We start from the raw sequence: 17,502 nt of genomic DNA on the forward strand, positions 1-17,502 counted from the left end.
TAAAACAGAAGTTGAAGGAGTTACAATAAATTTAAGAGTTGCTACATAGTTACAGAAAGTGTATGGTGCCCTGTGAACACAACACCAGCATCAGTGGAGCAGAGTAGGGAATACTGAGGTAGATCCACAGACTATGATGTCAAGATTGCAACAAGAGGGCCAGCGAGGGGAGGGGGCAGAATTGTCTTTCAGTGGTGTGTTGAAACAGTCTCACACCAGCTTGCAAAACCTGACTCTGTAGATATTTCTCCAGCTGCATGGTCAGGGATGTCACTTAGCTAGCTTGAATACAGCCTAGTGATAAGGTGACACCACGGGAATTGACAAATGCCATATATTGGGTTGTTATTTCCCTGACATGGATGGCTTGATGTTAAATATTTATCCCCTCTCCACTGAAGGTGTTTATAAATAGATCATGTAAATGATTTTACTAGTATATGCATAGATTAGAATCTATCAAAATGCTTTTTTTTGTTTTAGTTTGTATATGCATCTATTTGGGGATGGGGTTGGTGTGTGCAACAATATTCATTCTTGCCTCCTGAGAGCATCTTTCCTGACTGTTGACATTTACCCTACAGGCACTGGAAGCTTGCAAAGATGCTGGCTTGGTGAAATCCCTTGGGGTATCTAATTTTAACCGCAGGCAGCTGGAGCTCATCTTGAACAAGCCAGGACTCAAGTACAAGCCAGTCACCAACCAGGTAGATCAGAGTGGCTTTCTCTGAATGGGGAGAGGCATCCAGTAGAACTTTGAAATAGTAATAACAAGGTTCCTGCACTTTGCAGCATGAATTCTTCCTGGTGCTCCATAGAAACCATAGTCTAAGACTCTAGATCCTTCTTCTAGCGTCTTTCAATTCACATCCCTTAAGAAAAAGAGCCCAATATAAGACCAGCCTGAGCCATGAAGCAAGTCAGATGCCAGGCCAAGCTATATCATAGTTCAAGGCCTGCCTTGATGCTGCAGAGTGAAACCCTGTCTCAAAACAAAACAAAACAAACAAACAAACAAACAAACAAAAAACCCACTCAGGCACAGTGGGTATATCTGGAGTGGCAGAGAAAGGTGACCCTTGAGGCCAGCCTGGGTTACAGAGCAAGAAAGAGTGTGTCTCAAAGAAATAAAACAAAACAAAACAAAAAAAATAAGCTATTTTGAAAGCTCAGATCTACTGGGCAGTGGGCGGTGATGGCACACACCTTTAATTCCAGCACTTGGGAGGCAGAGGCAGGCGGATTTCTGAGTTTGAGGCCAGCCTGGTCTACAGAGTGAGTTCCAGGACAGCCAGGGCTACACAGAGAAACCCTGTCTCGAAAACAAACAAACTAACAAGTAAAACAAAACAAAAGAAGAAAGCTCAAATCTTGGCAAGTGTAACTAAGATTTTTTTTTTAAGATTTATTTATTTAATATATGTGAATACATTGTCACTCTCCTTAGACACCAGAAGAGGGCATCAGATCCCATTACAGATGGTTGTAAGCCACCTCGTGGTTGTTGGGAACTGAACTCAGAACGGCTGGAAGAGTAATCAGTGCTCTTAACCATGGAGCCATCTCTCCAGCTCCCAAGATATTTGTTTTGTTTGTTTTTGAAGAAGAAAAGTAATGGGAAGGAAATGAGAGTTGCCAAATCAAGACATAATAAAGAGGATTTAAAATAATACAAGGCTCAGGAAATTAAGGAAGTAAGGTTCCTCAGGCCAGGAGCGTGAGACCAGCAATACCAATACCCCATCTCAAAAACTAAATAATATCTAGCGGGTGACATATGACCTAAGAAACAAGTTAATATAAGAGAGCAAGCACTTAGAGGCTGACAAAGGCATAATAAAAACCTCTCTAAAATGAAAACACACAAACTAGTGGGAAAACATGAACCTTTTGAGTAGTCTGAGGAAAATAAATGGCTGACTCTCTAGCAACAAGAAGAGGTTTACTGCACAGCACACTCCAAGGGTAAAAGGCAGAAATCATTTGTAAATACAATAAAAGAACTTAGTTCTCTGGAACAACGCGTACAAAAGTAAGCCATGGAAAAATCATAAAGAAAACGGAGCAATGTAAAAGGACGGGCAGGGGGACTGGGCTGCAACCAAATGGTGGCATGCCCTTGTAGCGTGCACACAGTCCAAGGTTAAATATCTAGAACTGAGAAAAAAAAAACCTGCTAGAAACAAGAAGCATGCAAAAATAGAAAGTGATGGTTATTTTAATATAATAGAATCCATATATTTATGAATTAAAAGACTAATGCAAGTGAATCAAAATCCTTGATTGGGGAAAAAAAAAAGACCTCTAGGACTTAACAGAAAATAAGCAAAATAAACAATGGGAATTTACAGGAAACTAGTCCCAGGAGTATGAAAGTCAGGGAAAATGTTTGTCTCACTATAGGAGAAAGCCTTATTTAAATATGATGTTCTGTTACCTGTAACACATTCATATCAGACTTGCAGAGGACCCAGGTTCAGGTCCCGGCACCCACACAGCAGCTCACCATCATTTGCAACTCCAGTTCTAGGGGGCTTGACACTGTCTTCTGGCCTCCACAGGCACTGCTGAACACATGTACCCACACATATATGCAGGCAAAACACTCACATACATAAAATAAAACTAAAACAAATCCTATTTAAAAAAAAAGAAAGAAAGAAAGAACAAAAAACCTACCCAACTTTTGTTTCGTGTGTTTTAACAATGCTCTTCTAAGCAAAGGATATAGTGTCAGTGAATCAATGAGTGCCCATTGTTCAGCCTTTCTGGATAGCTACTTATATTTGTGGCTTTTGAGTTTTTCCATTGCGATTGTGTGTGTGTGTGTGTGTGTGTGTGTGTGTAGGTCAGAGGGCAACTTTCAGAAGTTGGTTCTATCTTTCCACTATGTGTATTCCAGGGGTTGGAGCTCAGGTCCCAAAACCTAGTGACATGCACTTTTACCCACTGTGTCCTCTCAACAGTGCCTGAATAATGCTTTCAAAGCTATGTGAAACTGCATTTGATGATATATGCCTTAGCTTTGTTCTCTTCTCAATGTAACCACACAGGTGGAGTGCCACCCATATTTCACCCAGACAAAACTCTTGAAATTCTGCCAGCAGCATGACATTGTCATTGTCGCATATAGCCCCTTAGGGACCTGCCGCAACCCATCATGGTAAGTAATGCTGCATTCTCGTCAAGAAATGTCTCTTTCCATGTGACTAGAGCACAAAACCAGTGTGAATTTGCTGAGTAGGAGATTGTCTTGGGCTGTGAGATCATCAAGAAATGACCTGTTCATGTCAAGATCCCTATAAACAGATGAAAACTCATTATGCCTTCCTTACTGAGGGGTTTACTTGTTGATTACACTCAATGTATGGCATTTCCTATGGCTGCCTGATATGTAAGAAACATTCAGTAGATGCTGAGGTCCTATTGGACAGAGTTTCTGCAGTCATGTTCTGAAAGCTTTTAAGCTGTTGAATTTTGTACACAGTGGCAATGCCTTTGATGGAATCAAGGAGCTTTGGAAAAATGTCTACCCTGATTGCAAGCATTGAGCTACTTTCTTCTATTCTGGTCTTTTTGCCTTTCCCTATATGTCTACTTCAGACCAAGCTCTCTGTAAGATTCTTCTTGCTACAGGTGCATACATGAAGAAAGAGAGAGAGAGAGCTTGGTGTGTGTGTGTGTGTGTGTGTGTGTGTGTGTGTATGCATGCACATGTACATACATATACATATTATATATATTATATACATGTCTATTATATGTCCTCTGAATCAGCCCCACCCACCAGCCTCTCTTGATCTTCTCATGCTAGAGCACCTCTTGATTCCATGATTTGTTACACTCAGAGAAATTGACTAGAGGTGACTTGAGTGTCCTGGCAGTGACAAGTGAACGAGAACACCAGGGGGTGGCTGATGAATTCTTGCCTTTCATCTAAAGATGACATGTACTTTCTTTTCTTCCCCACCTCCCTACCCTGAAGGGTGAATGTATCTTCTCCACCCTTGTTGAAGGATGAACTCCTAACTTTGCTGGGGAAAAAGTACAATAAGACACAAGCTCAAATTGGGTTGCGTTTCAACATCCAGCGAGGGATTGTTGTCATTCCTAAAAGCATTACCCCTGAAAGGATCAAAGAAAACTTTCAGGTAAGAGACATACCTTTGGACATATGGAAAGATGGTACAGTCTGCTCTGACACCCCTGGAGAATGTTCTTAAACATCGTGATGACCCTCATCTTACACAGCATCAATCTCATGTGCACACCTCTGTGCCCTGCATGTCAAACACTCCTCTGCCTGTGTAACTCCCACCAACAGACATACTCCAGACTTGTACACTAAAAGCCAACATAGACTTTCTCTGGCCATTTCCATTGCTCTCTTCCTGTTTACAGGCAACCTCTTGAGAAGGAGATATCCTCTCAATTCACTTCTCCTATTATTTTAAACCCATTAAAACCGAACTCTCACCCTGACTGTCTATGTGGGCAACTTTTCTCAGGGTCACCAGGGACTTTTAAGTGAGCAAATCTGGGACTTCATTCTCAGTCATTGTGAAGTCACCGCTTTCAGCCACATTTAGCCTCGTTGTTACACTCACCCTCTTGGAACATTTGCTCTGGCAGGAAACTCTATGATATGGAGGTTTTGAAAAGAAAAGCAAGAGCTTGGGTGGTTGATGTGGGTTTCTGAAAGGGTCAAATGCAATCCACACTGGCCTCAAACCTTCTGTGTAGCTAAGGATGGCTTTGAACTCTTGAAGCTTCTCCCTCCACTTTCCAAGTTCTGAGGTTACAGGAATGATTACCTGGCAGTTATTACAGGCAGATCTCTGTGTTTGAAGCCAGCCTGGTCTACAGAGTGAGTTCCAGGACAGCCAAGGCTACACAGAGAAACCCTGTCTCAAAAACAAAGAAACTTCCAATTCCAAAAGGCCACATGGTAGAAAAAGAGAACCAATTCCTGCAAGTTATCCTCTGACCTCCACATGAATACAAACATATACACATATACACACTAAACAAATAAATGTGAGAAACACAGAGAGAAAATAATTGTAACAAATCCCTAGAAAGATGTTTTAAATGATGAGTGAAGCTGAAAGAGTGGTACACACCTGCGATCCCAGGAGGTTGACATAGGAATGTTGTAAGGTAGAAACCAGACAGAGAAATCTAGCATGTTCCAGTTTGAGCTACAAAGCAAGATATTATTGTTATTATTGTTATTGTTATTATTATTATTATTATTATTATTATTATTATTATTATTAAAAGAATAAGCAAGTTTATTCTTTTAAAAAAATTCTTCTCTCATACATTGCACCCCGACTACAGCTTGCCTTCCCTCCCCAGCAACCCGTCTTCCCATGCCTCCCATCTCCCTCAGATCAAACCCTTCACCCTTCAGGGAATAGCAGGCCTCCCAGGGATATCCAATGACATAGCATAACAAGCTACAACAAGACCAGGCACATACCATGACATCAAAGCTGGGCAAGGCAGCCCAATAGTAGAAAAAGGGTTCCACAAGTAGGGAAAAGAGTCAAGGATAGCCCCCGTTCTCACTGTTAGGATTTTCATAAGAACACCAAGCTACTCACCCATATCATATGCAGACCCGTACAGGCTCCGTGATCTCCGCGAGCTCTCATGAGTTCCAGTCAGTTGATTCTGTGGGCTGCGTTCTCCTGGTGCATTCCCTGATCTTCCTGGTTCCTCCGATCCTACCTCCTCTTTGTCCGTAAGACTTGTGGAGCTCCGCCTGTTTGGTTGTGGGACTCTGTATCTGCTCTCTGGTCTCTTTGAGGACTATTCTGCTAGGCTTAGATCCCAGCACTATGCAGGCAGGAGAATCTGTCGGTTGAAGATTTTGTGGCTAGGTTGGTGTCCTCATCCCTCTACTTGAGTCCTTGCCTGGTTACAGAAAAAGGGTGGTTCAGGCTCCATGTCCCCCATTACTAGGAGTATTGGCTAGGGTTTCTCTTTTATGAAATTTCCATTGCGCTGGCTCCACCTCACCCTGGGAATGCCCCCAAATTCCAGTCATTTCTCCCAGTATTTTCTTCCACCCCACTTCTGATGCCTCCTCTTCCTAACCCCCTTAACCCCCTGAAATCTATTTCCCCTTCCCAGGGAGATTCTTGTGCTCCTCCACCTTTAAGCCCTCTTCTTTACTTAGCCTGTCTGCGTCTGTGGACTATAGCATATTTGTCGTTTACTTTATAGCTAATATCTACTTATAAGTGAGCACATACCAAGTTTGTCTTTCTGGGACTGTGTTATCTCACTCAGAATGTTTTTTTTTTTCTAGTTCCATCCATTTGCCTACAAATTTCATGATGTCATTGTTTCTAACAGCTGAGTAATACTGCATTGTGTAAATATACCAAATTTTCTTTTTCCATTGTTCAGTTGAGGGGCATCTAGGTTGTTTCTAGTTTCTGACTATTACAAATAAAACTGCTATGAACTTATTGAGCAAGCATCCTTATGATAGGATGGAGCAGCCTTTGGGTGTATGACCAGGAATGGTATGGCTGGGTCTTGAGGTAGATCAATTTCCAATTTTCTAAGAAACTGCTGTATTGATTTCCAAAGTGGCTGTACAAGTTTGTATTCTCACCAGCACTGAAAAAGTGTTCCTGTTGGTCCATATCCTCGCTGGCATGAGTTGTCACTTGTGGTTTTTATCTTAGACATTCTAACAGCTGGGAAATGAAATTCCAACAGGACAAAATAGCAGCCCACAGAATGGAAAGAGCTCTTCCCCAACTCCACATCTGACAGAGGGCTAATATCCAAAACATAGAAAGAACTCAATAAACTAGACATCAACAAAATAAATAACTGAATTAAAAAAAAAAAAGGTTCAAAGCTAAACGGAGAATTATCAACAGAGGAATCCAAATGGCCAAGAAACACAAAGAAATGTTCAACACTCTCAGCTATCAAGGAGATGCAAATGAAAACAATAAGCAGATTTAAAGGCTTGGAAATACGTTGGTTTTTTTTTTCCAGCATGTAAGGCAATATTCTAGAATTTTAAAAATCCAATGTTTTATATTAAAAAACAAGAATTCTTCACATGTGGGACTTTGGATGTTTTAAATGCATACTCTTTGTTAAGTTTGAGTGCTCCCAAGCAAAACTGTTTTCAAGGCAAAGGACAGAGGAGAAGATCAAGCTTTCCCCAACGCTCCCCTTTGATGCACCACACACACACACATACAGGAGCCCAGCTTTCTCAGACACTCTCAGAGATGCTGGCTCCTTTACAAAGAGCCTCAGCTGAGGCTCTCCCTTACTGTCTCCACTCTCTGCTTCATCCTCACAAATGCTCTGTCTTCTATTTCCACTATTTAGGTCTTTGACTTTTCTCTCACCGAAGAAGAGATGAAGGACATTGAAGCCTTGAATAAAAACGTCCGCTTTGTAGAGTTGCTCATGTAAGTGTTCGAGGATCACTAGTCAGGCAGTGCTTGTCACATGTTAACCATGAGGCTCCTGTGAACCCTCACCTGTGCCCATAGAAACACCAGGCTGAGGGATGAGCAGCGTGTTCTGACTATTAGACAGGCTGGATGTCTGCCACTTAGGTAAAGGCAAGGCATGGAGACAAGGAGAATTAACCCTTCATGCTACACCTGCCAGAGCAACAACACAAATTCTCAAATAACACTGTTTATGTCTAACTAAAATCAAAGCACTACCCAAATTGGAGCAAATTCCTTTTTAAAAAATTCTGAGAGAACTGGGTGGTGGTGGCGCACGCCTTTAATCCCAGCACTAGGGAGGCACAGGCAGGCGGATTTCTGAGTTCCAGGCCAGCCTGGTCTACAGAGTGAGTTCCAGGACAGCCAGGGCTACATAGAGAAACCTTGTCTCTAAAAAACAAACAAACAAAAAAAAAAACAAAAACAAAAACAAAAAAATTCTGAGAGAGGCCTGCTTGCGTAGTAGTAGAAAGAGTGTCAGGTTGTGAATCAAGAACCTAGAGTTTAAGTCAAATACTTTCTTGCCTGTAAGATTCAGAGCCTTGGGGCTGGGAAGATAGCACAGAAGTTAAGAGTACTCGATGCTCTTTAGAAGGAAGGCCTGGGTTTAGTTCCCAGCACCCATATCAGGCAGATCATGATACCAATAACTCCAGATCCAAGGGAGTTACTGGTCTGCAAAGGCATGTGGTACACATAAGCTCATACCTATACAATACCCCCAAATAAAAGTAAATAAATAAACTAAGCATGGTAGTATATTCCTTAAATCCCAGCCTTCAGATGGCAGAAGCAGAAGGATCTGTCTCTGTGAGTTCAAAACTAGCTTGTTCTACCCAGTGAGTTCCAAGCCAGACATAAATACATATTGAAGACATTTCTTTCAAAAATAAATACATAAATGAATAGAGCTGAAGAGATGACTCAGTGTCTAAAAGCACCGGTTGCTCTTCCAGAGGACCTAGGTTCAATTCTTAGCATCTACATGGTAGTTAATAGCCATCTGTGACTTCAGTTCTCAGGACTCTGACACACTTTTCTGGCTTCACTAGGTACTAGGCATGCATGTGATGCGTAGAGATACCTGAAGCCAAAACACCTATACACATACAATTAATGAAATAAATCTTTTTAAAACATGATTTAGAGCTTCAAGTTCTACCTATCAGCTATCTTTCCTATGAGACTTTACCACACTACGTGTCTTAGTTAGGCTTTTACTGCTGTGAATAGACACTATGACCAAGGCAACAGGGTTTTTTGTTTGTTTGTTTGTTTGTTTGTTTGTTTGTTTGTTTTTTCAAGACAGGGTTTCTCTGTATAGCCCTGGCTGTCCTGGAACTCATTCTGTAGACCAGGCTGGCCTTGAACTCAGAAATCTGACTGCCTCTGCCTCCCAATGTGTGCACCACCACTGCCCAGCTCCAAGACAACTCTTATAAGAACAACATTAGGGCTAGCTTACAGGTTCAGTCAATTATCATCAATGTGGGAACATGGCAGTGTCCAGGCAGGCATGGTGCAGGCAGAGCTGAGAGTCCTATGTCTTCATCTAAAGGTTGCTAGTGGAAAAGAGCCTTCCAGGTAGCTAGGATGAGGATCTTATAGCCCAAACCCACGGTGAAACATCTACTTCAACAGGGCCACACCTTCTAATTGTTCCACTCCCTGAGTCGAGCATATAAAAACCATCACACCATGTATAGTTATTATCAAGCTCACCCAAGACACTGTTCCCTAAATACTGCAGGTCTTTTAAATTAAAACTAGTGTGGCTTATAGACAGATAGCCAAATGTGTATATGTGTGCACATACTTTGTTCTTCATTGTTTCCTATTACTCTTTTTAATCTCTCAAATCATGTTGGCAGTAACTTTATTTGGTCTTCTCTTTAAGCAATGAGTTAGGCAGCACTCATTAAGATAAATGCGTAGAGTTTGAACATAATTTATCTCACTATTTTTCATGAGTCTGAAAGTATTTTGAATGCTCTAGTATTGATTTTTCTGAATTACTGTAAAAAAGCAGCTCCTAAATGTGAGTTTTCCAGAGAGAACACTGCTTGGCATTAAAACATACCACCCAGCCTCAGAACACATGAAAAAATGCAAGCACACATAATATCTTACTGGAACTAAGCCATAATTAATCAATAGCTCTTGAAGATATGTTATACTGAAAAATATCATTAAATGAAGAAATAATATGGACTAAATCTGCCATTCTATTGATTTCCTTTTATTAAAACAGTATATGATTTACATTTGAAATACTAAAACCAATTTTAGCAATATTAGGGAAAAATGACTCATTTTTCAGAAAAGAATTAGAAAATCAACAAAGTGATATGAAGATTAAGTTCCATTAATTTAAAGAGAAACTATGTCTTTGAAGGGTAATGAGTTATGCCTCTTCTCTAATGTTATTTTGTTGACCTCTGATATGGAGAGCCATGTTTGTTTTGTATTTTTGTAGTACTTTCAGAGAGCTGAATCTTGGCTATGTCCCGTGATAAATATACACACACTCCAGATTGTTTTTGTTTTTTGTTTTTTTGGTTTTTGTTTTGTTTTGTTTTTCAAGACAGGGTTTCTCTGTGTAGCCTTGGCTGTCCTGGTACTCACTCAGTAGACCAGGCTGGCCTGGAACTCAGAAATCCACCTGTCTCTGCCTCCCAAGTGCTGGGATTAAAGGCGTGCATCACCACTGCCTGGCTCACACTCCAGATTGTTATAGACATTCTCACATTTGTTACTTAAAAATTAGGGTCATCATCATCGTAGTCGTCATCATCATCATCATTGTACTTGTCAGTGTTGTAACAGTACAAGATAGGATCATCACCATCGTTATTACAAACAGTAACACTTCAAATGCAAATACAGGCAGGAAGTCTCTCATCTTGTTATGAGTGAAATGATATAGCCATAACCAACTTTTCCATGCCTACCTACTATGTGCATCATCTTGGAATGGTACTGGCTTAAGGGGAAATGAGAAGGAAGTACAAGGGGGAACAAAAGGGAAAGGACTAGAAACAAAACATAAGGACACTGGTAACACAGCTGTGCCACCATTAGAGTAAACTGTCTTCCTCTTTTGGGGTTGTCTTGGCAGGTGGAGTGACCATCCTGAATACCCATTTCATGATGAATACTGAACATGGAAATTTCTTCAACGGAGTTTTTTTTTTTCCCCTCTCATTCAAGCTCTTGAGCTGGTTAATCCCCTCCAGATGTAGAAATAAATGGGGTCTTTCTATCTTCAGACGAAGATGAGCAGATCACACCATGCTTAACTTTTGTTTAGTATTAATTCAACTTAGCTCTGATGAATAAAAAAGATTTAAATCTATGTAAATAGTTCTTTGCAAATGCTATACTAATATCTTTAGATCAATGTCTTCTAATCAACAAAGATACCCTGGAGTTTCCCAAGGAACCAGCTTAGCCTGTGAAAAAATCTGCTGGACAATGCTCCTATAGCACTAACAATACATAGTTCAATTCCTTTCACTCTCTTCAAATACTGGATGATTTTAAAAAAATAGCTTAAAGTGAATTCTGTGCTCTTGAGCTTGAATATAACTACTTCCAGGGTCATGTTAGGCACTTACCTGTTCTACAAGCAGAAGGTCTAAAGTGTTGAGAAGTCTTCATGAAATATCCTCATGGAAAACAAGCCAGAGAACTCACAGGAAAGAACTCAGTAAAACGAAGCAATGCTGGAACACTCGACAGTTCTGCCCCTGCATCCAACCATATTCCAGCCCTTCATATTAAGGTATAACATACTAGGACATATCCACACACAGAGCAAAGTAAACAGAGTCCATGGATTTGCATGCATGGACTGTTAGTAAAGCTCTTGGCACCCAAGCATGAGGACTTGAATTCAATTACCATTACCACAGCAGCAAGAACCTTCAGTACAAATTCTACTCCTGGGGAAGCCAAAACAAGAGGATCCCTATGGCTTACTGAACAATCACTAGTCTAGCTGAACGAGCAAGTTCCAGATTCAATGAAAGACCTTGCTTCAAAAAAGGAAGGTGGTGAATTGAGGAACAGGAAGAACATTTGACATTGACCTCTGACCTCCACAATGCCCATATACATGACAACAAATACACATAATTAAAGTAAACGAATAAATAAATAAATTTAAAATGTAAAAATGCATTAGGGATGTTTATCTCTGTTTATAGAGAGTCTGTATATTTTCCTTTTCATCAAAGATCAATCTTGCAAATTTGTATTTTTCTCACAATATAATATCATTATATAGCATAGAGATAATGTATTTGTTCACTTATCCAACACATACTTTTGTGTGCTTGGCTAACTTCTGGGGCTGCCTCAGTGAACACAGCACTAATTCTCAGCACTTCCTTCTTTCTCTTTAATAACTGTTGATTTCCTAGGCCATGATCACCTTTTCTTTTCTGTCTTTATTCTTGATGTTTGCTATCAGTTAACTGGTCCATCAGTTAAGTGATTAACCAAGTTCTTTGTTCCTTCTTGTTTTCTTCCTGGATTTCACTAGAATAAATCTGTAAAACAAAACAAACAAACAACCCCCCCTCCAAAAAAAAAAAAAAAAAACATAATCTGTTCTGTGTCTCATTAATACTTCATTTTCTTTTTCTAACATCATTTGTGGTTTTCTTTAGTTTATCAACTGAATGCGAACTTCATAGGTTAAATGCTCTTTTGACCAATGTTTTTAGTTTCTTTTTCTTCTTTAGTGATACAGAATGAATATAGTGAGCTTTTTCTAAGAACTTTTGCTGTTAAGATTTCACAAACAGGGGGCTGGCGAGATGGCTCAGCGGGTAAGAGCACTAACTGCCCTTCCGAAGGTCCTGAGTTCAAATCTCAGCAACCACATGGTGGCTCACAACCACCCGTAATAAGATCTAATGTCCTCTTTTGGTGCATCTGAAGACAGCTACAGCAGAGTGAGTGGGGCAGGAGCGAGCGGGGCCGGCAGAGGTCCTGAGTTCAATTCCCAGCAAACACACACATGATGGCTCATGGCCATCTGTACAGCTACAGTGTACTCATACACATAAAATAAATAAAATCTTAAGAAAAAAAGGTTTCACAAACAAGTTTTTAATTTTGTTTCTGAGCATATTCTTAACTCCTATTTTAATTAATTTGCTGGGAGCCTGCCGAGTATGGAATGGGCTGAAGCAGAACACAGAGTTGGACATAGAGGTAGCTTTAAAGACTGATGGTCTCCAGAAGCAGTTTCAAAGACTGACAGTCTCTAGATGTAGTTTTAAAGACTGATGGTCTCTGGCCTTTAAACTCTCTAACTATGCTGAATGCTGAAGCTACTGGCTTCTAAAATTTAAAAAAAAAAAAAGAAAATCCTAGTAACTTTCTTACTTGTTCTGAGGATAAAGGCTTCTGGCTTGGGGGAGTAACACCTGTGGCCTAACAGGCCTGGGAGTGGGGTTGGGGCAGGGTCTAAGTAAAGGAAGACTTGCTAGGGCTATTTACTCTTGCCTAGAAGCCTTGCCACTGGTTTGTCAGGTGGGAGGGAGGTTTGGAGCAATAAACTTTTATTGAACCAGGATAAGAGAGTCACTCACAGAAAGAAAAAAACTTTTACACAAGCAAATAAACATAAACTCATATACATTCATATACAAACTTATGCACACATACTAATACAAACCACGGAAATAAGCTGAGCTCAGCCACATACTTTTAATTACATACTTACCCATATGTAGATCCATACTTAAATATGCATATGGAGCAAAAGACCAAGCACCAGTGAAGAAAGTACTTATGCATTCTGGATGGAAAATGAGCTACAATCTTTACTGCATAAAGAAAGAAAAAGCTTCTATCCTTTTACTGCTAAGTGAATCAAACCCAAGTCTGTAAGAAGAAAGCTCTGTCCTCTTCAGTAGGACCAAGCCTACCTTGCGGTTAGGAAAAGACCTGTTTTGTCCCGTGGCAAGGAGAAGCCTGCCTGCTCTCTCTGCTCCTTCTGCTCGCTCTGCAGCTTCTTCTTTGTCCCTCTTTCTCTCTTCATTCTGTGGATTGCTCTTTAATTTCTTAGTTCCCTTTTAATTGATAGGTTATTCTACTCCGCTGCCTTTCTCCTTCCTCCGCCTAATCGTGCCCTCTCCTCCTGCTCTGATGCAATAATGCCCTACAATGTAATCATTTCTAGTTTTTTGTACCTTTCCTAGGGGAATAAATTACATATATTTTTCCAAGCATCCTTTTTTTTTTATTTTAACAAAAGTTCACTAAAAGTTCAAAGATAAATTCAAATCATAAATTGAATAAGAAGTTTACAACAGAGAATGTTTACATGCATATGCATTAAGAGTAATTATCTGGCTAAACATTAATTGTCTGTCACTGGCCCCACACATCCATGGAAAGTTAAAAACCATAATTTTTGTGTCTAAGTTGACACTGAAGTTTCATACAGATAAACCCAGTCAGTATATTATCTTCTGTCCTTGAAACTATAATAAATGCTAGTTGTAACCTTGGGTTAATTGTTTTACAACCTCTTGGAATGTGTTCTAAGTTGTAAATGCCTACTTTCTATCTCAGAAGCAATTAACTCGACACTTGAAGACTGTCAGAATTTTCATTGTAGTATTCGTAACAGAGAAGGCTTATAATAGCAGTCCTATTATAAAGGGCTTAATAATTACTAGCATAATTTCAGGAATCCTTATAGACTTATCATTAATAATTAAGAAATCATCTATTTGTCTATATGGCACCACTACAAGACAGCATATATGTTGATCTGCAGAAATATGCTCAGTGTTGTAAACTTGGCTCAACCCAGAGAACACAGATTGACAATAGATCGTTGCAATAACATGAGGATTATTTATCCATGTGCATGAGGTTGCCCACCCTCACAAGGGGGGTCAACCCCAAATTCAGAAAGCAGACATCTTTTATACTTTACAGAGGGCAGATTTCTGCAACAAGGCTAGCTGGTTTACTCTGGTTGGTGGAAAACAGGACAAAGGATCATCAGGCATTGGTTGGCTTGCTCAGGGGGCTGTTCTTGGCTTAACCAGCCAACTTCCCTATCCAGCTCTGCACCTGGCCTTGAAAAGTCCCTGGGAAGGCGCTGAGGTGGTAGGGGGATTGTAGTCAGCAAGGTCAGGGTGACAGTTTGTGGTCTTTTTCAAAATTCACCATAGGGAGGGGTTGGGGGGTTCTTTCGAGAATTGCTAATCTTGTTTTCGTGGACCTTAACGTTATTGGGACCACCAGTTATTTTTGTTTTGGCATTACTTAGCTTGGTCAGAATGGCCTGGTCATTCTGTCTCAACATTCTGACCACCAGAACTTTGTTTTTACAACATATCCTTGGGTATCCCTGGAACACAACTTTTCAATGTCTGAAGCTGCTGCTTGCTACTATAAAGCATTGTACATTTGCTTTCCACATTGCTTGCTGCTTACGAGAGCTGGAATATGGCTCTCTTATTTTATTTTATTTCTATATCTCCAGAACTTTGTTTTTCACTTTATTACTTCACTCAACAGGATAGGCTAATAGCTAGGGGCTATTACATAATATTTAATAATATAGGAAAGGTGTATTAAATCCAAGAAGCAATCCTGGGATGAAGTCTCTATGGGAGTTTGTCTCATAGAGTTCATCCATCATAAGCCATGCAAAAATGGTGGGCTACCTCCAGGAAGGCTACCTGCCAGTCTTAGACTATCCTAGATGGCTGCTGACATTAATTCTTTGTTTAATAGCTGTTTACAGATGGCTGGCAAGATGGCTCACTGGTTAGCCTCGCTTTAGTCTTCCAGAGGACCTGAATTCGGTTCCCAGAACCCACAGCAGGTAGCTCACCAACACCTGAGGCTCCCATTCCCATAGACCGAATACATTCTTTCAGATTCCTCAGGTGCGTGTACACATGCATCATACACTCACACAGACATATACTTATCTATTTTTTTCACACTGAGTTCAGATAACATCATGGATCGGTGTTTTTGATATGAGATTGGGACCATTTATAGTCTATTCTAAAGTCTTGAGTTGGATATAATGGACGGATCATCCTGTGTTATCAGGTTTTACCTGATACTGGAGAAGCCACAGTGAGTGAGTGATTTCACTCCTTTACCACCGTGGTCCTTAACTAGGAGCAGTCATGTCCTGTCCTCCTGCAGAAGGCATTTGGAAATGTCTGAGGATGTCTTTGATCATCACAACTGGAGCTGGGGGGACATAGAAATGGAATGAGCACCAGGGAAGTAGAAGCAGAAATACCTCTTAGTACCTTCCAATTGTCAAGCAGTTTTAAAAACAAAGGATTATCTAGCCCTAAATGCTAGTCAGGTGAAGGCTGCAACACCCTGCTAACACAAGCTCTGGGTTTTTTGTTTGTTTGTTTGTTTGTTTATGTTATTTAATTTTTAAACTTATTCTTTTATAATTACATTCCAATTGTAGTTTCCCCTTCTCCAGTTATCCTTCCTCCAGTTCCAGTCTCCTCTCCCTCCCTCCCCTCATCCACTCAGGGGAGGCCTCCTAAGGGTACCAACCAAACATGGCTTATCAAGTTGCAATAAGACTAGGCACCTCCCTTCATATTAAGGCTGGACAAGGCAATCCAGTTGGACTAAAAGGGTCCTTTAAGTGCAGGTAAGTGAGTCAGAGGCAATGCCCCTGCTCCCACTATTAGTAGTACCACAAGAAGACCAAGCCACACAACCTTAATATTTTTGCAGAGGACCTAGGCCAGGGCTGTCCAGGCTCTCTGGTTGTTGGTTCAGTCTCTGTGAGCCCCTATGAGGCCAGGTTACTTGATTATGTGGGTGGTGTCCTTGACCCCTCTAGCTCCTTCAATCCTTCTTCCCCCTCTCCTGCAGAATTCCCCAAGTTCTGCTTAATGTTAGGCTGTGGGTCTCTGCATCTGTTTCTGTCAGTTGTTGGATGACCCCCTGTTTGATGACAATTATGCTAGGCTCCTGTCTACAATTATAGCAGAATATCATTAAGTATCATTTCATTGAGTGTTCTTTGTTTGTTTGTTTGTTTTGCCAGGTATATTTGGTTCCATTCTAGCTCTCTGAGCTATCCAGACTCTGGTTCCCAACTCTCCAGGCAATGTCAGGGATGAGGTTCCAAGACCTTAGTAGATCTTAAAATGTACTACTCATTCCCACATCGTGATTTTAGTTCATTGTATGTAACTGAATATCAATCCACTGAGGCCCATTGCTACAGTGCTGAATGTAAACACCCCTTCTGTTGAAAAAATAATAATAATCTCAGCGTCACACAGAGGAACACACAAAGTAAAAGTAATTCAGCAAGTAATTTCTTTTTGTAAAAAGTGTGTGCCAGAACTGAAGCCTGGCAATCAGCAGCACACGAAGCTAACTGGCCTCTTTTATCCAGGATGTAGATGGTGATGTCATCCCATTGATGGGAGCTCAGTTTCACAGCTGAGGTGATTGGTTAATGGGTACAAAAGAGGTGGAGGAAGTTCAGGAAATATGAGCCCTTGTCAGGCTATCCAACTTTGGTAGAAAAAAAGAAGTTTCACACACATCCCTTACTGTTTATGCATGTTTTTCACACCTTTTATCTTTTCTCAGATTGTTAACAATGGGTTTCCTGTGTCTTTGTATTTGTGTTTAGAGCAGATGGACAAATGAGTCCCAATGAAAAGTCATTAATACATGAAGGAAAAAAAGATACAAAGTATCTCTTTAGTGTAAGTTTATATAGTTTAAGAGCAGATTACTCTGACAGATAGCAGGCTGCTATCAAAAGACTGGGGAAAGAGTACATTAAGATGATCTACTTCCCTTACCCCCACACACAGATTCCTTGAAATAACTATGCAAATTTAGAAGGTCAAATCCATGTCCCCTCTTGAGTAAAGAAAAGATGCCATTAGGAAGCTCAAGTCCTCAAGGATAAAAATAAGGAATTGGATTGGCAAAGAAATGAAAAAAAAAAAAA

At 40.4% G+C, this 17,502-nt stretch overlaps 1 protein-coding gene across 1 annotated transcript in view; it reads left to right on the forward strand.

Annotated features, from left to right (window-relative positions):
- The window catches only part of Akr1d1 (aldo-keto reductase family 1 member D1), a 106,740-nt gene extending 95,883 nt beyond the window's left edge, over positions 1 to 10,857 (forward strand). Inside the window, exons 7-11 of the mRNA XM_031381550.1 lie at positions 585 to 707; positions 3,054 to 3,163; positions 3,986 to 4,151; positions 7,372 to 7,454; positions 10,621 to 10,857. Of these exons, the coding sequence (XP_031237410.1) occupies positions 585 to 707; positions 3,054 to 3,163; positions 3,986 to 4,151; positions 7,372 to 7,454; positions 10,621 to 10,663 (525 nt within the window). The 3' untranslated portion in view covers positions 10,664 to 10,857. The remainder of the gene's footprint in view (positions 1 to 584; positions 708 to 3,053; positions 3,164 to 3,985; positions 4,152 to 7,371; positions 7,455 to 10,620) is intronic.
- Positions 10,858 to 17,502: the final 6,645 nt, after the last annotated feature.

Source organism: Mastomys coucha, unplaced genomic scaffold, assembly GCF_008632895.1.
Source record: "Mastomys coucha isolate ucsf_1 unplaced genomic scaffold, UCSF_Mcou_1 pScaffold20, whole genome shotgun sequence".
NCBI classification, from domain to species: Eukaryota; Metazoa; Chordata; class Mammalia; order Rodentia; family Muridae; genus Mastomys; species Mastomys coucha.